General features: G+C 42.4%; 1 protein-coding gene across 2 annotated transcripts in view; it reads left to right on the forward strand.

The window, feature by feature from the left end:
* LOC126215063 (angiotensin-converting enzyme-like) overlaps positions 1-24,738 on the forward strand; it is a 240,769-nt gene that overhangs the window by 191,480 nt on the left and 24,551 nt on the right. For both annotated transcript variants that reach the window (XM_049941712.1, XM_049941713.1), the window contains exon 8: positions 6,007-6,104. In XM_049941712.1, coding sequence (XP_049797669.1) covers positions 6,007-6,104 — 98 coding nt within the window. The remainder of the gene's footprint in view (positions 1-6,006; positions 6,105-24,738) is intronic.

Raw genomic sequence — 24,738 nt, forward strand, 5'->3', positions numbered from 1 at the left:
GTGGATACCCAAGTGTGCTACCAATTTGCCTTAGTGATATGCCATTTTCCTCCATCAGTGGTGCCTATTTATAAGTGCCTCTGTCAAAGCCTTCAGGCCGAGACACTTTCATTCATAGTTCCTAAAATGGATACGAAAAGTGTTAGAGATTCGTGTTAGATATGATTTTGTATTTTACAAAGCATTTTTAAGGTACAAGAATGATGATGGTCTCATTGATAAGAATATGAAGCTCTAATCTCAGTTAATTCATTCCCCATCCCTCCTTATTCTCCCTCATCATGGGGCCTGCAGATCATGAATGTAAATGAGACAACAGATGGCGACGAATTGTAAAGTCTCAGTGTTGTATTTCTGCGTAATTAGTTAAATACTCAAGTAGTTCACAACTGGCATCTCACATTCATTATTGGACTTGAGGCTTGTTCATTTTTAATAACTATAAATTATTTGGCACGTTATGATCAGCTCGATACAGACTTACTGTCTAGCACGAAGAGTGCTGCTGAAGCAGTTTCTAATCTGCGTGTGCTATTCATTATTTCTAAGGGGGTTCATAATAAACAAATATGAAGATATGACACGGCAGGTATTATGCAGTCTCAGTGGCACTGTGACTTTGGGTAATGTAGGTGCTACGAAATTTTTCAGTTTTAGAATTCACAGAGCCACCAGACAGGAGCATGTGTATGTGCTGTACACCTCTCACGGAGAATGAAGACATATAATCTTCCGTCAACAGTCTTCAAGTCAGCATACCATCAGCTGCCTCAGTTACACAAAAGCAGACCAGGAATATTTGAGTATGTGGCGCGAAATTTGCTGCTACAGTATTTGTAAAAAGTGAAACGTAAACATCCCAAGTTGTGAGGTATTGTGAACATACGGCATCTGCCCATAGCATCACTGAAAGTACAAATGTTGCCACTGTAAAAGTTAAGAATAGATATTGAGTCTCTTATTTTCAGGTAATCAATTCTTTTGCTCTAATATCACAGTATGTCCGCCTCCACAGATGAAAAGTCGGTGCATCTACTTGCCGTGTGCATGACCCAGCTCGAATTCCCAGCACTGCTAGGAATTTTTAGGACTAGAATGGAGCACACTCTGCCTAATGATGCCAGTTGAGGAGCTACTCCATAGAGAAGCGATGGCTGCTAGATCTGAAACACTGTCAGTGGCTAGGGAAGAGACGTGCTGATCCCTGTGCCCCATTATACCATATCCAAATGGCGCCCATATATGTCATAGGATGACACAGTGGACAATCAGAATTGTGAGGTCTCCTGAGCCTGACCGTGGATTTCAGTTTTAATGTCACGTTACAGATGTTTGGAATGGTTAGAATACGTACTGGGTGGTTATAATTAAATTGAATCTACTCGAGGGGATCCAGTGTGGTCTGTAATTATCGTAGGGCAGCGAAACTTGGTAGATGTGCTATGCATTAATGCAGAACCGATTTATGTTGGGGAAGGGAATTACAGGTTTGGCCATCAGGTGCAAATTTGGCACTGTGAATTCAAGAAAGACACATAGAAACATTTCCACATGTTATGGATTAGGAAGGGACACGGGCAGAAAAGGTCAAACAAGTGAGAAGACATATTGTTGATTTTATTATTAACCACCTCTCGCACTGTTTGTAAGGTGCGAGCACCGGAGACGTCAATGAGATGCTGCATCCGTAAAACAATGTGATCGACATTCGTTGGAAGCAGTTCTGGTGCAATATGAGCAATGTCATCCTGTACCCTGGCCTTCAGTTCAGGTAGAGACTGGCTGTGTCCCTGGTAAACATGCTCTTTTAGATGCTCACAGAGCCAGAAGTATTATGGTTTCAGATCAAGTGATCTTACAAAACATGCATCTGGAAAACCTCTTCAGATAACACGTTCGTGGAAGGCAGCATTTTGCAGATCTTTCACTAAGTGAGCAACATGAGTGTTGTCTCATATTGCATGACAACAGTGGTTTCCACACAGCTGCACTCTTCCCTAGCAAGAGTCACGTACTGTACAAGGAGTCTCAATAATGTGCAGTCATCACGGTACATCTAATGGGCCCTCTGGGTGTATTTGCTTCAAAGAAGAACGGACTGAGAATAAAGGTGCTTCTGAATCCACAGCAGACAGTCACGTATAGCAAGTGGCTCTTGATGCACAAGATGTTGTTTAATGGAACCCCATATTTGGCAGTCCTGTGTATTCACTGCACCCTGCTGTGTAAAATACGCCCTGTCACTCTGTGGAACATTGCCTGGCCACATGTCATCAACTTTGATCCGTGCTAGAAACCGAAGAGCAAATTCAGAACATTGATACGGGTCATGAGATTTCAGTTTTTGCACCATCTGGATCTTGTACAGGTTGCAGTGTAAAATAGAGAACAAATTTTTCCATACTATTGACCACGGAACGGACAGTCCTCACGAGGCTGCACGGGCAGTAGCACTACCGGGAACACACGCTGCACAGTCAGCTGCAGCAACAGCAACCTCGTCAATAACTTTCACTGGAATAGGACACCCTCCTCTTCCAGGTGCCACACGAAGCTTACCCTTTTTTTTTGTCCTTGAACCATTCAATGACATCAGGCCTCTCCTCAGACCTTTCAGTCAGCAATACACATTCAGTGCATCATTGTAATTACTGCTGTTCACATAAAACAGTTTCACTAACAGCACGTGGTCTGTCTTCTTGATAGCCATACTGTTAACTCACATTGTAGTTTTTCAAATCACAGTGTGAATGTCATACCATCATACAAACGGTGTACAGTGCCAGACTTGCACCTGATGGCCAAAATTGGAACTAATTTTTCTCAACGTATGTTGGTTTCACATTAACCCACCTAACAAGTTTTGCTGCCATATGATAATTATAGCCCACAATGGACTTCCGTGAATAGCCGTACTATTAAACCAGATAGTACTTGCAGGTTATGAACAGTGCTAATTTGTGACTCTTTTAAATCAGAAATCATTAAATGACTACTTTTTTGCTATGATGCTTCACACGAACTAGTATTTTATTAATACACTTTCATCTGATGGTATCAAAGGGAAATTTAACTTGAGAAAACTGTAAAATATCAAAAAGGCAGAATGACTGTTGAGAACTTACCTTTGGGTATGAAGTGTCACCTCCGCTGATAAACATTTAAAAGTAGAAAAAAACTAATCCTCGCTTTCAGAATAGCTTTTGTGATGAGAAAGGGAAAACCGTCCCTCTCATCCTGGGATCTGAGTGACCTGAAACTCCTTTCTGACCTTGCCCAACCTACTCCTCTCTCTCTCACCTGACGATCAACCGATAGCTCTGCAATCTAGGATTAGCATGCATTTTAAATGTGTATGTTGGTGGTACTGGTATTTCTATTTTATCATACTTATATTTGTGACAGTTTGTTCCTAATTGTTGTCAGGTACACACAGTCTGTCCAGTATACTGTACAAATGATGAAGATTTGGTAACAGTGTTACTGTGCAAGACTATAGTTTACAGCCTTTTTAAGTGTGGAATGTGTTGAGTGCCCTAGACAAATAAGATGCTACTAATTAATGGTAGTTAGGATTCTGTATCTCACTATCTGTAGTACACAATGTTTGTAAATAAATGCTTCTTTCACAAGAATCATAGAATATTGCTTTCCTGTTTCTACTGTCACATATAATAGCATACAAATATACTGAAATGAAAATGAAATAATTGTAAGGCATTATTGGCAGGGAGCCACTGTGTGGGGGTTGTTTGTCCATCTGGTGTGAGTCTTTCTATTTGACACTGCTTCAGCAACTTGCTCACATTTCTGATAAAAGTGAGATGAAATGAATGAAACGCCACAAACACCTGGTCCCTGATAAAGATAATCACTGGCCCAGCTGGCAATTGTACCCAGGATGCAACATTTTGGGGAGCGCACAATGTAAGAAAACTGTTAGATGGCACATCTACACAGGGGTTCGGTTGTACACTGTTGAATTATGCCCAAATGTAAGCAGCTGAAGTTTATCGAGTCGCCTTTGGAGCCAGTCAGTGAATGATATTTATATGCAAAATATTATAATTATAATGAATTAAGTTGCAGTGAATCGAGATAGCAATCCCACAGGATAATTGTCGCCTTACTACACATCTGAATTTTTTAATAGATTGACAGAAGATACTTTTTTAGTACAGCAGCTGCAGACAACCTAAAAGTGTTCTACAGTGCATTCAGATCTCCTTGTAGTAAATGGTTCACTAAGAAAGTCTGGTCACAGGACTTTGTCACACTCACAATTCATAAGCCTCTAAATCACCCACCAATACACAGAAAAATACTAATTTCTGAACAACTGAATACAGAAATGTGCCTAATTGCCATTTCTGCCCAGGCAGTTTCGGGATTTTCTCTGCCTGGGTATTGGGTGTTTGTGTTGTCCTCACCATTTCATCACCATTCGCGCAAATGGTGAGACTGGACTGCTCCACAAACCACACACATCGTCATCGTCACCGTCGGACACTTTGAACGTGTGTGGCATTCCACCTTCGTGATCGTCCTTACCACACCGACATCCACAAGCAAAAGACTGTGACGTCTGCCTTGCATCCTCTGCCCTCAGTTATAGCATGTGACACCCCTTGTTCAAATGAACACCTATTTCCTTGACAATCATTTCCATGCAAAACATTCCACAAGCTTTAAAAATTTCAAACATATGTACATTACATAATATTGTTCACACACATTTGGAAGTAGTTTGACTGTATTCACACTTCGTCCCATAATTCACTTGCTTGCTTCATTTTTAATTTTGCACAAATCTGAATGGCCATTGCTAGTCAACTATGCTTCTTTACTCACTTTTGCTGTTTCCGCACTACATTACTCAAATGTTTTCTTATAAATATTGTATTCAAATTTACCATAAATAAACATGTAAAAATAAATACTAGTAGCAACTATCTATGCAGAGGCTGACTATTTCTTGTGTTTGCAGAGAATTAAAGAATTTTTGTTTATAATCAACTGGTAGTTTTATTTATCCTTATGCTAAACATTCATTTATTGCAGGATTTCATGGGATACAGAGGAGTGTTTGATATGAGTCACTGGCTTTGACCAGTGACGTAGTGAACATACAACAAACACCATAAATAATATGGAAACTATAATGTGATATTATTGGTGATTTTTTTTTTTCAAACGGGCTAAAGTACAAATCAGTCTGTCACCATATCCAGGTTTTTTTAGTATCACTTTTGTTGGCTTCACCAACTAACAACAAAGCTGTGAATATATGTACCAAAAGGTGACGTGACAGCAGCCATTAACCTTACATCATTGACCAAAGCCAACGATTCACATCGAATGTTCCTCTAGAACTAATTTCACACAAAAACAGTTGCTATATTGTGGGCACAGGCAATGTGTTGATTTGTATCATTACAGTCATTAGAAGATTTTTTTATAAACAACTGCTGATAGTTTATTCTATAAACTGGTGCAAATGTGATGATTTTTCTAGGAATTGTCTTTATCTTGTGATTTCAATATTTTACTTTTTTGAGAGAATTCTAGCTTCACCTTTTTAGTGTGATGTAGCCAGACAGTTTCTCAGTTCCCCCTATATCCCCTCATTGGAAATTGCTGGCGACATCCACTGAGTTCGCTCTTGCCATCTATATTTACTGTTCAATAGCAGATGACACAGCAGCGTTACATGACCTGCTGCCTGTTATCTTACAGGGAGCCAATGATGTAGAGGCAGCTATGCTAACCACTAGATCAAGAGCTGCGAACACAAGTATGTTAACCTACATACTGCAGATTAAAGAAACATTGTTATAGGGACACGAAGTTGCTATAACTAATATAATGACAACTATTATTGTTAGACCCTTCAGTTTCTTATATATATTAGCTGCAAAAAAAGAGGGAAGGAAGAGGTCAATGTGGGATGATGCTCATGAAAATAAATTTAAAAAATTAGAACGAAATGAAAATTATTTGTTGCAGGGAACATGTGGGCGCAATCGTGGTCTAACATTTTAGATGTCACCATTCCATATCCTGGGAAAAATTTCCTCAATGTGGGTCCAGAACTGCTTGCACAGGTAAGTTAAGTAAACACAGTCATCTCATATAAATACTTACATGTAACAATTTGTACAGATACCAGATAGAATTAGCAACAATATAGAGGAGATTCCAAGTTGCAGATATGTTGTTGTTTTTGTTGTTGTTGTTGTTGTTGTTGTCTTCAGTCCTGAGACTGGTTTGATGCAGCTCTCCATGCTACTCTATCCTGTGCAAGCTTCTTCATCTCCCAGTACCTGCTGCAACCTAAATCCTTCTGAATCTGTTTAGTGTATTCATCTCTTGGTCTCCCTCTACGATTTTTACCCTCCACGCTGCCCTCCAATACTAAATTGGTGATCCCTCGATGTTTCAGAACATGTCGTATCGACCGATCCCTTCTTCTAGTCAAGTTGTGCCACAAGCTCCTCTTCTCCCCAATTCTATTCAATACCTCCTCATTAGTTATGTGATCAACCCATCTAATCTTCAGCATTCTTCTGTAGCACCACATTTCGAAAACTTCTATTCTCTTCTTGTCTAAGCTATTTATCGTCCACGTTTCACTTCCATACATGGCTACACTCCATACAAATACTTTCAGAAACGACTTCCTGACACTTAAATCTAAACTTGATGTTAACAAATTTCTCTTCTTCAGAAACGCTTTCCTTGCCATTGCCAGTCTACATTTTATATCCTCTCTACTTCGACCATCATCAGTTATTTTGCTCCCCAAATAGAAAAACTCCTTTACTACTTTAAGTGTCTCATTTCCTAATCTAATCCCCTCAGCATCACCCGATTTAATTCGACTACATTCCATTATCCTCGTTTTGCTTTTGTTGATGTTCATCTTATATCCTCCTTTCAAGACACTGTCCATTCCGTTCAACTGCTCTTCCAAGTCCTTTGCTGTCTCTGACAGAATTACAATGTCATCGGCGAACCTCAAAGTTTTTATTTCTTCTCCATGGATTTTAATACCTACTCCGAATTTTTCTTTTGTTTCCTTTACTGCTTGCTCAATATACAGATTGAATAACATCGGGGATAGGCTACAACACTGTCTCACTCCTTTCCCAACCACTGCTTCCCTTTCATGCCCCTCGACTCTTATAACTGCCATCTGGTTTCTGTACAAATTGTAAATAGCCTTTCGCTCTCTGTATTTTACCCCTGCCATCTTTAGAATTTGAAAGAGAGTATTCCAATCAACATTGTCAAAAGCTTTCTCTAAGTCTACAAATGCTAGAAATGTAGGTTTGCCTTTCCTTAATCTTTCTTCTAAGATAAGTCGTAGGGTCAGTATAGCCTCACGTGTTCCAACATTTCTACAGAATCCAAACTGATCTTCCCCGAGGTCGGCTTCTAAGCTTTCAGCCAAAAATCCTTCTTCTGCATTAAAACACACACACACACACACACACACACACACACACACACACACACACACAATGTGCAACCACTGTTTCTGGCTGCTGTGTCATGTTATATTTTATGCCATCCTGGACTTTTTGTTTTGGATAGAATGACTACAAAGATTGAGTTGTAGGTAAAACAGGTAGCAGACATTGGTATCTTGGCTGTATACAGGGAATATGTTAGTCTACAAAGGAGATTACTTACAAAACACTCATGTAACCCATACTAAAATATTGTTCAAGTGTGTGGGATACCACCAAATAGGACTGTCAGGTGATACTGAACGGGTACAGGTTTATTTGACTCACAGGAGAATATCATGGAAATACTGAAAAACATGAACTGGTAGACATTTGAAGACAGATGCTTACTAGACTTCACAGATGCTTACTAGCCTTCACAATTCAGCATCTTCTCTCCCATCAACTTCACCTGGTCCTCCTCAACCCAGCATGTCCCCTCTGTCCATATTAAACCCACCAACCATCAACATTACCAGCACTTCAACAGCTGTTATGCCTTCCACACGAAAAACTCCCTGCCATACTGGCTGGCCATTTGGGGACAGCGTATCTGCAGTGACAAGGACCCACTTGGCCAGTATGCCTTCAAAGACAGGCACCATCCCCAGACCTAGTCCACATGGATGTCCCATCTCATTTCCCCACAAATCCCAGTCTTTCCACCACCCACAAGAACCAGCCACAAAGGAGTGCTGTGCTCCCTTTATCACTCAGTACCACTCCAAACTCGAGCCAGTGAACCACATCCTTTGTCAGGGCTTTGGCTACCTATCATCATGCCCTGAAATGAGGGATATCCTACCCAAAATCCTTTCCACCCCTCCTAAAGTGGTGTTCCATCATCCACCCAACCTCCACAACATACTAGTCTATGCCTATGCCACTCACAATCCCAACCCTTTGCCACAAGGATCGTATCCCTGTGGAATATCCTAGTCCAATACCTGCCCAATCCACCCACCCAGCATTTCATATTCCAGTCCTGTCACAGGTTTATCCTCCTCCATCAGGGGCCAGGCCACCTGTGATAGCAGCCATGTCATTTACCAGCTCTGTTGGAATCATTGAAAAGCTTTTTGTGTTGGTATGACTACCAATCAGCTGTCCACCAGGACAAAGGCCACTACCAAACTGTGGCCAAGAGCACCACAGCAGACAACCCTGTGGCAAAATATGCACCTGCAGGTAACATGCTCGATTTCAATGACTGCTTCACTATCTGAGCCTTCTGGATCCTCCCTTCCACATCCAGCTTTTGTGAACTGTGCAGATGGGCGTTATCCTCGCAACACATTCTCCACTCCTGTAATTATTCTGGCCTCAACCTACGGTAACCGGTCATCCCCACGCCCTCCACTCGACGGTTTCCACCCCTCTGTCCTGGCACCTCCACTAAATTCTTGTCTACCACCCTCTTTATAAGCCACCCTCTACCAATGTTCATGCTCATCTTTCTCCACGCCTCTCCTTTTGCGCCCCATTCTCCCCATCTCCCTGCCCCCACAACCTCCCGACACGTTGCCTGTTGGCACTCTAGTCCCTACACACGCCTCCAAATGGCACTCCTCTCACCCCCTCACGTGCACACTGCTATCCCTTCCCCTTCCCCACCCCCGCCAGATTGCTGCTTCCATTCAACACGACGGTTGCATTCTGGCCCAAGCTGCTGGAGTCGGTAGTCACGTGTATGTGAGGTGTGCTTGCTTGTGTGAATTAATGATGTGTGTTTCTCTTTCTCTGATGAAGGCTGTGCCCAAAAAATGTCGTCTAGTCCCTTTTAATCATGCCTGTCTGCAATTTAGTAAGTCATCTTTACCGTAAATAGCAATCTATGATTTTTGTATTTGTTACAGTCAGTTAGATATTTACTTCTCTACTTCATAACAAAAGCAATAACATGTAGCCATGTATAAATTAAAACATAAAAGAATAGCACCATAAATAAATACATATTACTAAATATAATGTGCTGTTTCAAAGAAATTATGCAGTAGAAGGATAAGAATACATTCTTCATTTTGTTATTGTCCACATCCTCATTCACTGACAATTTATTTACACATATTGCCTAACTCAACATACATAAGAAAATATTGCTTATGGAAAAACGGTGACACTTAAACTTCTAAAGGAACAGTGACTTCTGTGAAATACGTGTAAAATAAAGTGTAGAACCATTGGTAGAGAGATGCTGAATGAAACAAATTTGGTTGTCAAGAGGGCAATGCTTCAAGCCTTCAATGACTACTATAACAGAATCCTACTGTAACATCACTTACAAAACTCAAAGAAATTCTGGAAAAGACTGTCAGTGGCTCCAGAGCTCACATGGGTGGTACAGGCACAGAAATTGAGGGTAGAATAACAGGAGAAGAAATGCTGAACCTCGATTTCAAATGTTCCTTTACTAAGAAAGATACACATGTATACAGACATTAGCATCAGTCGTGTTGAGAAACAGCTAAAATCGCTTAAATTACACGAGGCCCCATCTACGTCTACATGACTACTCTGTAGTTCACAAGTAAGTGCCTGACAGAGCATTCGTCAAACCACCTTCCAGCTCTTTCTCTACTCTCCCATTCCTGAACAGCGCACAGGAAAAATGAAAACTTAAACCTTTCCATGCGAGCTCTGATTTCCCTCATTTTATTATGGTGATTGATTCTTCCTAGGCAGGTGATCACTAACAAAATATTTTTGCATTTGGAGGAGAAAGTTGGTGATTAAAATTTCATGAAAAGATTCTGCTGCAACGAGAAACACCTTTATTTTAACAGTTGCCACTCCAACATGTGTATCATATCTGTGAAACTCTGTCCCCCATTTTACAGCAATACAAAGCGAATGCCATTCTTTAAACTTTTTTTATATCTTCCATCAGTCCTAATTGATGCGGACCCCATACTGTGTAGCAGTACTCCACAGACCTTGCCCCCCCTGCCGGTCTGGTGGTAAGAATAGGCGTGAGATATTCCTGCGTATTGTAGGAGGTGACTAAAAGGAGTTTCACACATTTGGGCCTTTATGTGATGGTCCCCTGTACGGTTTGACCTCCATTCTTCGAAATTTTCCTGAAGTGCGAGCCAATTGGGGAAGGGCGCCTTAAACGGTGCATCGTGTCCATCTTGCATTAAGATCTTTAGCCCACTTTCTCGTCGTCACATTTCAGTCCCGCTCATTCTCCATCTATTGTGCGAAGACACAGTCCTTGGTGCATTTTACGCAATGCACTGTGCAGATTAGATTAGATTAATACTTGTTCCATAGACCATGAATACGACACTTCATAATAATGTGGAACGTGTCAGGTTAATAAAAGATGTCTGTACAAGATATTACATTACACAAAATATTGCATGACACTAATGTTTTAGTTGTTTTTTCCCCTTAATTTATATCTAAAAATTCAGCCAATGAGTAGAAGGAGTTGTCATCTAGAAATTCTTTTAATTTATTTTTAAATGTTGGTTGGCTATCTGGCAGGCTTTTAGTGCTGTTTGGTAGGTGACCAAAGACTTTTGTGGCAGCATAATTTACTCCTTTCTGTGCCAAAGTCAGATTTAACCCTGCATAGTGAAGATCATCCTTTCTCCTGGTGTTATAGCTATGCACACTGCTATTACTTTTGAACTGGGTTGAATTATTAACAACAAATTTCATAAGTGAATATATATACTGTGAGGTTACTGTGAGGATCCCTAGATCCTTAAATAGATGTCTGCAGGATGACCGTGGGTGGGCTCCAGCAATTATTTTGATTACACATTTTTGAGCAATGAATACTTTCCTACTCAGTGATGAATTACCCCAGAATATGATGCCCTACGAAAGCAGTGAATGAAAGTAGGCATAGTAAGCTAATTTACTGAGATTCTTATCGCCAAAATTTGCAATAACACTAATAGCATACGTATCTGAACTCAGACGTTTCAGCAGACCATCAATGTGTTGCTTCCAGTTTAGCCTCTCATCAATGGACACACCTAAAAATTTTGAAAATTCTGCCTTAGCTACATACTTCTGTTCAAAGTCTATATTTATTACTGGAGTTGTGCCATTTACTGTACGGAACTGTATATACTGTGTTTTATCAAAATGTAAGGAGAGTCCGTCAGCTGAGAACCACTTAATAATTTTGTGAAAAACATCATTTACAATTACATCACTTAGTTCTTGGATGTTATTACTATACTAGTATCATCAGCAAAAAGAACTAACTTTGCATCTTCATCAATGTGGAATGGTAAGTCATTAATGTATATCAAGAACAGTAAAGGACCTAAGACTGAACCCTGTGGGACCCCGTACTTGATAGCCCCCCAGTTTGAGGAATCAGCTGTTGCTTTAACATTACATGAACCACTTATTTCAACTTCCTGCATTCTTCCAGTTAAATATGAATTAAACCATTTGTGCACTGCCCCCCCTCAAACCATAATGATTTAGCTTATCTAGAAGAATTCCATGGTTTACACAATCAAAGGCCTTTGAGAGATCACAAAAAATACCGAAGGGTGATGTCCGGTTATTCAGAGCATTTAATATTTGATCAGTGAAAGCGTATACAGCATTTTCTGTTGACAAGGCTTTCTGAAAACCAAACTGACATTTTGTTAGTACTTTATTTTTACAGATATGGGAGGCTACTCTTGAATACATTACTTTCTCAAAATTTTTTGATAGAGCTGTCAGAAGAGAGATTGGGCGATAGTTGTTGACATCCGACGTATCCCCCTTTTTATGCAATGGTTTTACAATGGCATATTTCAGTCTATCGGGGAAAACACTCTGCTCCAAAGAGCTATTACATACGTGGCTGAGAATCCTACTTATCTGTGGGGAACAAGCTTTAAGTACCTTGCTGGAAATGCCATGAATTCCGTAAGAGCTTTTACTTTTCAGTGAGTTTATTATTTTACTGATTTCAGAGGGAGAGGTTGGTGGAAATACAGTTGTTTCAAACTGCACAGGTATGGCCTCTTCTATTAGTAGCCTTGCCTCTTCTAGTGAAGATCTAGATCCTATTTTCTCCACAACATTTAAAAAATGATTATTGAAAATATTTTCAATTTCTGATTGTTTGTTAGTACACTTGTTATACAGTTTTATGGCACTAAAGTCTCCCTGTGCTCTTGGTTGCCCTGTTTCCCTTTCAATAATATTCCAAATTGCTTTAATTTTATTATCAGAGTTACTGATCTCAGACATGATACACATGCTTCTAGACTTTTTAATAACTTTTCTTAGTACCACACAATAGTTTTTATAATATTGAACAATTTTGGGGTCAGTACTCCCTCTTGCTGTTAGATACAGTTCTCTCTTACGGTTGCAAGATATTCTTATTCCTTTAGTTAGCCAAGGATTTTTATATGTTTTCTTGGAATTATGTTTAACTATTTTCTCGGGAAAACAATTTTCAAACATCCTTAAAAATGTATCGTGAAATAAGTTACATTTCAAGTTTGCATCGGGTTCCTTATACACTTCATCCCAGTCTAGCTGCTGTAGGCTTTCCCTAAAGTTTGCAATATTTATATTGTTAATTGAACGCACTGCTTTGAAAGTCTGATTTGATATACTGCATGGAGCGTGTCATGTACTGTAACTAGCTGTGCACCATGATCTGAAAGACCATTCTGAACAGGATAAGCATTTATGTCCTTAAACTTATCTTGGTCTATAAAAAAGTTATCTATCAATGTCCTGCTGTTCTTTGTTATCCGAGTAGGAAAATCAATGACGGAGCTCAAATTGAAAGAACTGATTAATACTTCAAGGTCATTCTTCCTATTACACTCTTTCAGGGAATCAACAGTGAAATCCCCACAAATGATAATTTGTTTCCCCCTGTCTGACAGATAGCACAACAAAGCATCCAAGTTTTCTAGAAACAGCTGGAAATTCCCTGAGGGGGACCTTTAGACTGTTACAATTATGAAAGTGCCATCATTTAGTTTACATTCAGTGGCACATGCTTCCATATGTTGCTCTACACAAAATTTTTTAGTTTCTAAATTTTTTACACTGTGGAAGCTTGACATATATGGCAAATCCTCCTCTCATCATATTATCTCTACTTACATGTGCAGCTAATTTGTACCCATTGATGCTAACCTTTTGCATATCAGTGACAATGTGCTGCTGAGACAGGCATAGTACATCTATTACATTCTCAGTTTCTATATCTTCTAAACAAAGCAGAAGCTCATCAATTTTATTCTTCAATCCCCCAATATTTTGATGAAATATACTAACATTATTTTTCACTTTACTTTTGTGAGTATCTTGAACTTTTTTAACATCTTTAGTTCTTGCCTTGCTGAGTTTCCCACTGGACACTGATCTTACACTAAAAAAGTGTTTCCACCATGAGATGTAGTTCCTCCCCCCTTTAAATTTACTGCTATCAGCCCAGACAGTTTACCCTTCCCTTTCTTGTTGAGGTGTAGGCCATGTCTAGTATAGTCCCACCTACAGAGTGAATCAACAGGAACCACACCAATGTGTGACCCTGCACCAGATCCAAGTAGCCGTTCCAACTCCAAATTAACTCTCCTGACAGAAGAGCTCAAATGAGGTCAGTCGTGGCACTTCAGAACCGACACAAACCCAACACTGGTATGACTCGATGTCGATGCAATCTTTGCCAGGTCACACTCTATGCTGTACCCCGGATCTCTGTCAATACTGTTGCCCGGCCCACCCACAATAACCACGGTATCTTCCTTAGTAAAGCCTCTACATAGTGAACCTAAATCCTCTGTAACCTGCCCCAGTCCAGCACTAGGTTTGAAAAAACTAGTGACCTGGTATTCTGACCCTAATTCATCCTGCAGAAGTTGGCCCACACCCCTAGCATGCGAACTACCTAGCAACAAGACTTTCTTTCTCTTTGCAGACTTCCCTACATTCTTATTCAATTTACTGCTGAAAGCTTGTTGAGCCCTGTCTACATCTACTTCTGTGAGAGGCTCATCAGTTTCTGACTGAGGCAACAGGTCAAACCTATTTTGTACATTAATAACAAAGGTGTCAGAAGAATTTCTTGGCCTGTTCCTTATGCCTGTTGCCACTTCCCACCCCTGTTTACCCTTCTCCCCCGTTAACCTGCCCAGTTCTTGCCTAGCCTCATCTAACTCAGCCTGAAGGGCAGCAATTTTCCCCTCCTGTTCCACAATCTTTCTATCTCTACTGTGTAGCCTACAGAACCACTGACGAGTCTCGCTAATTTTCCCAATTCCCACGCCACTACAATCGCCCCAATGAAAAAAGTTACTACATCCATCACACCAGACCCCGGAGCTAACAATTCTACGGCACACCAGGCACTTTACACTCACGGTACAAATCGATTTTAGTGACAGAAAACAATGAAAATACACGTGCGAAAAATTAGGCCTACTCGCGACAATGTAAACTGTGGTTCAGAAGTTTATTATTGGAAATTACTTAAGAGATGATGGTACTCTACAGATATAAAGGGGCAGCAAACGTATTTGGCACGCTAAACTATCAGTAAATGCACTTAAAATTGCGGTATGAAGTTTAATCTGAAAGCTCAAAAGTTCGGCCTGGCCGTGATATGTAAACAAAACGAACTTTACGTGATTACTGTGAAAATATGCTAGTAAGACAAAAACCTTTAATGGTACACTTGAAGAGCACTATAATTAAGGTAATAAATTAGTTTAAAGTGTTAAAAACAGTTTATTACTACTTAAATTACTTATCTTGTACGAGAGCTGTGACTCAGACGTCCGTATAGCAGGCGCAGGGCTACCAACCACTGCCGCTTCTGCATCGCCGATGACCATAAACTTCTTTGTACCTGATATCCAGCACGGTAGCCAGTCCGTTGTGGTGGGGCTACCGTGTACCCTGTCGGTTGTAGCCCCCTGACTGCACAGGGATCGCTCTGCTGATGCCTGCACTGTTAACTCCCCACGTATGCCGAGGGGTAGGTGCTCATCCCCCTGGGGCATCGGGAATACTGGCAATGGCCATGCTGCCGTGTGCCCTTTGCTGCGGTTGGGTGGCACCTGTGTGGAGGGCCCCTGGTCATAGTGGGTGGCATCAGGGCAGATGACACGCGATGAAGTGTAGTCCGTCATCTCTTGCTGGTGTAGAAACACCAGCAGTATCTGTGTTCACGAGCTCAATTCAGCGCACAGAAGTATGACCCCAAATCGTTCCCCTCCCTGGCCACACCGTGGGAGGAACATCAGGCTACGGATGGCGGCGATCTTATTTGTCCCAGTACCTTGGATGTTAGAGAGCTGACGGAGAATCTTTCACGATGACTAAGCCTCAGCTTTTTGGTGAGCATTTAGAGGACAAGTATTGGGAGGTGGAGGGATTGTCCAAAATGAGATCTGGGTCTGTCTTGATCAGAACAGCATCCTCTGTCCAGTCATGGACGTTACTCACTTGTGACAAGCTGGGGGATGTTTCTGTAACCGTCATGCCCCACAACAGCTTAAATATGATCCTGGGTATCACGTTTCGCAGGGACCTTCTTTGCAGTCCGACGATGAGCTGTGCGCCAGTTTAGAGCGGCGAGGTCTTCATTTTGTCCAGCGTGTCCACCGTGGTCTGACAGATAATCAGGTTGCCACTGGTGCCTTCATCTTGGCCTTCGAGGGTGATACAATGCCCGAGAAGGTCAAGATGATGATCTACTGCTGCGATGTAAAACCCTATACCCTCCCCCGATGCGGTGCTTTAAGTTCGGCCGTATGTCTTCTCGCTGTACTTCCAGCGCCACGTGTCGAGATTGCGGATGGCCGTCACATCCCGATACTCCGTGTGCCCCGCCTCCCATCTGCATCAACTGCGGAGAGTACCATTCGCCTTGCTCACCAGACTGCAGGATTCTCCAGAAAGAAAGGAAAATCGTGGAGTACGAGACCCTGGACCAACTGACCTGTACTGTGGCTAAGAGAAAATTAGAACGCCTGCATCCTGTATGTATGACAACAGTTCAGGCACCATCAGCTCCACCAACCCCCGTCACCTCTTACGGCCGGAAGACTACACCTGCCCCCTTGATGGTGTGGGGCATTTCCCTCCCTGTTGCTCCCACACTACCTTCTTCAGGAGCAACACAACCCCAACCATCGGGGACGTCCGTCTCCAATACTGTGCGGGAGAAGTGTAAGTCTTCTTCGGCTTCTCTCACTAGGAAGGGTCCCTTGGGTCACTCCCTTCCCAGGTTTCTGCTACTGGAAAAGAGGACATCTGCCAATGGCTGAAGAGCTCAAAAGCAGCTGGTCTTAGGGCTTCATACTTATCCTCAGTCCCGAAGACTGAGCCAGTGAAGTCCTTCCAACTAGGAAAACCCAAGGAGCAGTGAGAGAAATCCAAAAAGAAGACCGCTAAGACCGAGGAAACTGCAGTGGCACCCACACCACTGCTACCTACAAGCTCTGCGTCTGAGGATGGGGTGGAGATTCTGGCATCTGCTGAGGACCTAGATCTCGCCAGACTCTCAGACACAATGGATATAGACTGCTCGGGCAATAAGTCGGTGGCAGCAGGTGACCCTGAGGCATAAACTGCCTCATTGAATGTTCCGTGCCTTCCCAGTCTCACGATGACATCATTCTCCAGTGGAATTGCGGCAGTTTTTTCCACCGCCTGGCTGAGCTACAGCAACTGTTAAGCTTTACACCTGCTTTCTGCATTGTCCTTCAGGAAACCTGGTTCCCGGCAATGCAGACCCCTGCCCTCCACGGCTATAAGGGATACTACAGGAACTGTAGTGAGTATAATCGAGTGTCAGGTTGAGTTTGCATTTATGTCCTAAGCTCAGTCTGTAGTGATACTGTGCCCCTTCAAACTCCTCTTGAAGCTATGGCTGTCAGAATAAGGACGACACAGGAAATAACTGTCTGCAATGTATATTTTGCTCCAGATGGTGCAGTACCCCAAAATGTATTAGCTGCACTGACTGATCAACTCCCTAAACCTTTCCTACTTTTGGGAGATTTTAATGCCCATAACCCCTTGTGGAGTGGCACTATGCTTACTGGCCAAGGCAGAGATGTCGGAATGTTACTGTCTCAGTTCGACCTCTACCTCTTAAATACTGGGTCCACCACACACTTCATTGTGCCTTGTGGTAGTTACTCGGCCATTGATTTATCAATTTGCAGCCCAGGACTTCTCCCCTCTGTCCACTGGAGAGCACTTGATGACCTGTGTGGTAGTGACCACTTCCCCATCTTCCCGTTACTGCCCCGGCATCAGGCTCAGGACGCCTGCCCAGATGGGCTTTAAACAAGTCGGACAGGGAAACTTTCACCTCTGCTGTCACCATTGAATCTCCCTCACACGGTAACGTCGAAATGATGGTTGAGCAGGTGACTACAACAATTGTTTCTGCGGCAGAAAACGTGATCCCTCACTCTTCAAGGTGTCCCTGGAAGTCGCTGAAGCAATTAAAGAGTGTCAGTGAGATCTACAGCGGCATAAGCGGCACCATTCTCTGGAGCACCTCATAGCCTTTAAATGGTTCCGTGCCTGCATTCACCAACTTATTAAATGACAGAAGCAGGAGTGTTGGAAGGGATATCTTGACCATTGGGTGCCGTACGTCATCTTCCCGAGTCTGGGCAGAGATCAAATGTCTTTGCAGGCACCAGACCCCAACAGGTGTCCCTGGTGTTACCATCAATGGCATGTTATCTACCGATGCAAACGCGATTGCTGAGCACTTTGCTGAGCGCTTTGCTCAAGCCTCTGCATTGGAGAATTAACCCCAGCCTTTCGCACTCTCAAACGGTGGCTGGAAGTGAAAGTCCTCTCATTCACTACGAGCCACAGTGAATCCTATAACGCCCCATTTACAGAGTGGGAGCTCCTCAGTGCCCTCGCACATAGCCCGGACACAGCTCTTGGACCTGATCGGATCCATAGCCAGATGGTTAAACATCTCTCATCTGACTACAAGCAACATCTCCTCGTCATCTTCAACTGGTGTGATGGAATCTTTACATCGCAATGATGTTAGAGCACCAGCATTCCGTTATTCAAAACTGGTCAAAACTCGCTTGATGTGGATAGCTACTGGGCCATCAGCCTCACCAATGTTCTTTTAAGCTGTTGGAATGTTTGGTGTGTCGGCGGTTGGGTTGGGTTGGGTTGGGTCCTGGAGTCACGTTGCCTACTGGCTCCATGTCAGGGCGGCTTCCGCCAGGGTCACTCTACCACTGATAATCTCGTGTCCCTCGAGTCTGCGATCCGAACAGCCTTTTGCAGACGCCAACACCTGGGTGCCATCTTTTTTGACTTACATAAAGCATACGACACGACCTGGTGACATCATATCCTTGCCCACTGTATGAGTGGGGTCTCCAGGGCCCGCTTCTGAATTTTATCCGAAACTTCCTGTCACTCTGCACTTTCCGTGTACAAGTTGGTGCCTCCCATAGTTCCATGGAATCCTGCAGGGCTCTGTATTGAGTGTCTGTTTTTAATGGCCCTTAACGGTCTAGCAGCAGCTGTCTGGCCCTATGTCTCACCTTCTATGTATGCAGACGACTTCTGCAATTCGTACTGCTGCTCCAGTACTGTGTTGCTGAGCTTCACCTACAGGGAGCCATCCACAAGGCACAGTCATGGGCTCTCATCCACGGCTTCCAGTTTTCTGCAATGAAGACGTGTCTCATGCATTTCTATTGGTGTTATACCATTCATCCGGAACCAGTACTTTACCATAATGATGATCAACTCGCTGTAGTGTAGACATATTGATTCTTACGTCTGGTTTTCGACACTCATTTGACTCGGCTTCATCTACGTCAGCTTCAAAGGAACTGTTGGCAGCACCTCAATGCCCTCCGCAACACCAGCTGGGATGCAGATCGCTCCCCGCTGCTGCAGCTCTACAGAGCCCTTTTTCAATCCCGCCTAGACTATGGAAGTGTGATTTATGGTTCGGCAGTGCCCTCAGCATTGCGTTTGCTCGACCCATTGCACTATTTTAGGATGGGTCTGGTGACCAGTGTACTGATGGAGGCTGAAGTATCTCCATTGAAGATCAGACGTGCACAATTGCTCACCAGTTACATTGAACACATTCACAGCTCTCCTGAACATCCTAATTACTGTCTTCTTTTCCCAACCATGGCAGTTCACCTCTCCCATAGGCAGCCCACGTCAGGGCTAACGATTGTGGTTCGCATCGATCGCTTCTGTCTGGACTGGAGTCTTTCCCTTCACCACCTGTCCTCCAGGTCCATTCACGTACACCTCTGTGGTGTAGCTGTAGGCCAAAGCTTTGCCTGGACATTGCGCGTGGTCCTAAGGACTCAGTTAACCCTGCAGTTTTCCGTTGTCACTTCCTCTCGATTCTTGAAGTGTTCCGGGGCTCAGAAGTGGTTTACACCGATGGCTGGATGGCTGATGGTAATGTTGGCTTCACCTTTGTCCACAGAGGCCATATTGTACAGCATCCTTGCCCGATGGCTGTACTGTATTCACTGCAGAGCTAGTGGCCATATCTCGTGCACTTCAGTACATCTGTTCGTGCCCCGAAGAATCGTTTCTTTTGTGAACTGGCTCCTTAAGAAGCCTACCAGCTATCAACCAGTGCTACTCTCACCATCCTTTGGTGGCATCCATCCAGGAGTCCATCTATGCCCTGGACTGGCCCTGTCATTCAGTGGTGTTTGTGTGGAGCCCAGGACACGTCAGCATCCCAGGCAACAAACTTGTCAACTGGCTGGCCAAACAGGCTACGCGGAAACCACTTCTGGAGATGAGCAGATGATCCAGTATGAAAAAAGTCAGGGCCTAGTAGAAATCCTTCAATATCATGGAAGATAATCAATTTAATCGATGAAAGAAGAAAATATAAAATTGCAGTAAATGAGGTAGTGAGTAGTAGCAGTAGTAGGTATTCTGCCTTACGGAAGGTCTTGTCGTGGTTTAAGCCTCTTCCACTTTTGTCTGTCCATAGCCCATCTTTTCATTTCTGAATATTTGTCTCCTTGTATATTGTCCAGCATTTGATATCTTCTTTTTCCTCTTCCCCTTTTTCCCTCCACTATTCCTTCTATTCCTTCCTTCAATAAACATTCCCTCCTCAAACAATGTCCAGTCCAGTTCCGTTTTCTCTTTCTAATGAATTTCAGCATGATTCTTTCTTCTCCAACTCTTCTTAATACTTTTTCATTCCTTAGTCAGTCTTCCCATTTCAACCGAGCGAGGTGGCGCAGTGGTTAGCACACTGGACTCGCATTCGGGAGGACGACGGTTCAATCCCGTCTCCGGCCATCCTGATTTAGGTTTTCCGTGATTTCCCTAAATCGTTTCAGGCAAATGCCGGGATGGTTCCTTTAAAAGGGCACGGCCGATTTCCTTCCCTAACCCGAGCTTGCGCTCCGTCTCTAATGACCTCGTTGTCGACGGGACGTTAAACACTAACCACCACCACCATCTTCCCATTTCAGTTTTTCCATTCTTCTCCATATCCACATCTATAGTACATCCAATCTTCTTTCATCTTCCTTCCTCAATGTCCAGGTCTCCACACCATATAGTGCAACGCTCTAGGTGTAACACTTGGCAGTTCTTTTCCTCAGATCTTTGTTTAGTGGTCCAAAAAGTAGCTTGTGTTTCATCTTGAATCCATCTTTTGCCATTGCAATTCTTTTCCTAATTTCTGTTGAGCATTACATATGATCCATTATTATACTTCCCAAGTAATTGAAGTTATTCTCTTGCTCTATTTCTTCTCCCCCTATTTTCATTCGGCATTTTCTCTCCTTTCCTCCAATTACCATGCATTTTATTTTCTGCTTGTTAACCTTCATTCCATATTCCTATAATTTTGTGTTTAGGTCATCTAACATTTGCTCCATCCCTCTTGCACTGTCCGCCATCACAACCATGTTATTTGCAAATCTTATACACTCCACTCTCTGACCCCCCCCCCCCACCCCCCACCTACACAAACTCCTCTCCTTCCATCAAAACGTTCATTAATAATTTCCTCCAGATAGATATTGAACAGTTTTGGTGATAAACAACCTTGTCTTACACCTCTTCCCAGTGCAATTTCTTCACTCATCATACCTCCTATTCTTATTCTTACTCTTGCTCTCTGGTTCAAATATAAGTTGCTAATTAGCCATCTGTCACTCCAGTCAGCTTCATGTTTCCTTAGGATTTCCACCAGTTTGACCCATCTGACAAAGTCAAAAGCCTTCTCAAGATCAATGAACACAACATACACCCTCCTTTTCTTCCCCATGTACCTCTCGCATATCACTCCCAGTAGCCCAATAGCATCTGTAGTTCCCACTCCTCACCTGACACCAAATTGTTCATCTCCTATTATGCATTTCAGCTTTCCAAACAGCTTTCTGTTGAGCGTCCTCAGCAAGACTTCGGCTGCATGTGATATCAGGCTCACTGTTCTACATTCCTCATACTTTTTGCTGTTCTTTTTCTTTTCTGTAGGTATTAAGATGCTTTCTGTAAAGTCCTTTGGCCATTTTCCTGTCATGTATATTTGATTACATAGTTCAATCAACTCCCTTTTCCCTTCTTTCTCCAATGACTTCAACAGTTCCACAGGAATCTCATCAATTCCCATTGAGGCAGTGAAAGTGAATATAAACATCTAAAAATGAGATTGACAGGCAGTACAAAATGGCTAAGCAGGAATGGCTAGTGGACAAATGTATGGATACAGAAGCATGCATAACCAGGAAAGATAGATACCACCTACAAAAATCTGGTGAGACACTGGGAACTGTATGAATAAAATGATAATTAAATGGACACCCTAGCTGCAAACAGGCGTTGATGTACTTAATTGGGGACATGTTGAAAATGTGTGCCCCGACCGGGATTCGAACCCGGGATTTCCTGCTTACATGGCAGACGCCCTATCCATCTGAGCCACCGCGGGCACAGCGGGTAGTGCGTCTGCAGGGACTTATCCCTTGCACGCTTCCTGTGAGATCCACATTCCCAACATGTCCACACCACTACATTCGTAGTGCGCCTAATAGATGTTTGCCCATCATACTCATTACTCATGGCAGATTAATCTGTATGAATATCAGGAGTTCAGACAGAAAACAAGTATGAAGCAAAGAAGGGAAAGCTGGAAGGTGGAAGGAGTAAATAGAGGGGCTCTCCACAGGAAATGAACTGTTGAAGGCAATGTTATAGAATTGGAAGAGGACATAAATGAAGGTGAGATATAGTACTGCGATCAGAAGTTAAGAGTAGTGAGAGGCTTAAGTCGAAACGAGGCCCTGGAAGAAGACGACATTCCATCAGAACTACTGATACTCTTGGGAGACCAATTGTGACAAAACTCTACCATTTGGTGCACAAGATGTATGAGACAGCTGAAATACCCTCTGACTTCAAGCAGAATATAATAATTCCAATTCCAAAGAAAGCATTTTGGAGATATGCAAGACAAGGTGAGGTAATATTGACCCTACAACTTATCTTGCAAGATAGCTTAAGGAAAGGCAAAGCTACATTAATGGCATTTGTAGACTTAGAAAAAGCTTTTGAAAATGTTGAGTGAAATACCCTCTTTGAAATTCTGAAGGTAGCAAGGGTACAATATAGGGACCAAAGGATTATATGCAACTTGTACAGTAGCCAAACGGCAGTTATTGAGGGGAATGAAAGGGACGCAGTGGCTGAGAAGGGAGTGAAATAGGATTTTAGCTTGTCGCCAATGTTAATCAATCTAAGTTTAGCTAGCAATGAAGGAAAGCAAAGAAAAATCTGGAGTAGGAATTAAAGTTCAGGCAGAAGAAATAAAAACTTTAAGGTGTGCTGATGAGCTGAAATTCTGTCAGAGATAGCAAAGGATTTGAAAGAGTAGTTGAACAGAATAGACATTTGAAATATGGATAAAGATGAGTATCAACAAAAGCAAAACTAGGATAATGGAATGTAGTCGAATTAAGTCAGGTAATGCTGATGGAAATATATTAGGAAACGTGGTAGATGAGTTTGTTATTTGGGAAGCAAAATACCTGATGATGACTGAAGTAGAGGATATAAAATGTAAATTGGAAATGGGACAGAATGCATTTCTGAAGAACAGAAACTTATTAACATTGAATATAGATTTAAGTATTAGGAAGTCATTTCTGAAAGTGCTTGTATGGAGTGTAACTATGTAGGGAAGCATAATATGGATGATAAGAAGTTCAGATAAGAAGAGAACAGAAGCTTTTGAAATGTGGTGCTACAGAAGAAAGATGAAGGTTAGATGGGCAGATCATGCAACTAATGAGGGAAGAGGTACTGTGGCACAACCTGACTAGAGGATAGGATTGGCTGGCAGGATGCATTCTGAGGCATTGAAGAATCACCAATTTATTATTAGAATGTATGTGTGTGTGTGTGTGTGTGTGTGTGTGTGTGTGTGTGTGTGTGTGTGTGTGTGTGTGTGGTTTTAGTAGTTATTCAGAGATGAGGAACCTCACACAGGATACAGTAGCATGGGGAGTGGCAATTTTTGGTCTGAAGACCACAACAATAATAATCCCTAGTTTAGCTGCATTCACAGCCTTTAGATTTGTGTGATTTATTGTGTAACATTAAATCGTGGAGGATTCCTTTTAGTATCCTTGTGGATGACTTCACACTCTTCATTATTTAAAGTCTCCCAGGCCAAGTGGGATCATTGTCAGATTCTGTACAGTATTTGCAGCCAAGTCAGTTCCCATTTTAGCCATAATATGCTGTAGATCACTGAACCAAAAAAACTATGCCCAGTGATTTGACAAGAAACACTGAACACACAGTCATGATACAGCTAACGAAAGTGATCCACAAAACTACCATCCCAACTCTGTGGTGTCCATCTGTCACAGAATCTTAGAACATATTCTGTGCTCAACCATAATGAGGCATCTCAAATGGAATGACCTCCTACATGCCAACAAGCACAGATTTTGAAAAAAAATCAGTCATGAGAAACCCAAACTGCACTTTTCTCATGTGACATCTTGAGAGCTGTGGGTCAACGAAGTCAGACAGATGCAGTATTTTTTGACTTCTAAAAAACATTTGACACAGAACTACTCCAATGTTTATTAACAAATGCACAATCATATGTGGTATTACCAAAATTAATGGCTCCATTAAGGATATTTTGGTAGGAAGGATGGAGCATGTTATCTTGTGTTGAGAGTCACTAACAGAAGCAGAAGTAACATCAGGTGTACTC

The sequence above is a fragment of the Schistocerca nitens genome, chromosome 12 (assembly GCF_023898315.1).
Source record: "Schistocerca nitens isolate TAMUIC-IGC-003100 chromosome 12, iqSchNite1.1, whole genome shotgun sequence".
NCBI lineage: Eukaryota > Metazoa > Arthropoda > Insecta > Orthoptera > Acrididae > Schistocerca > Schistocerca nitens.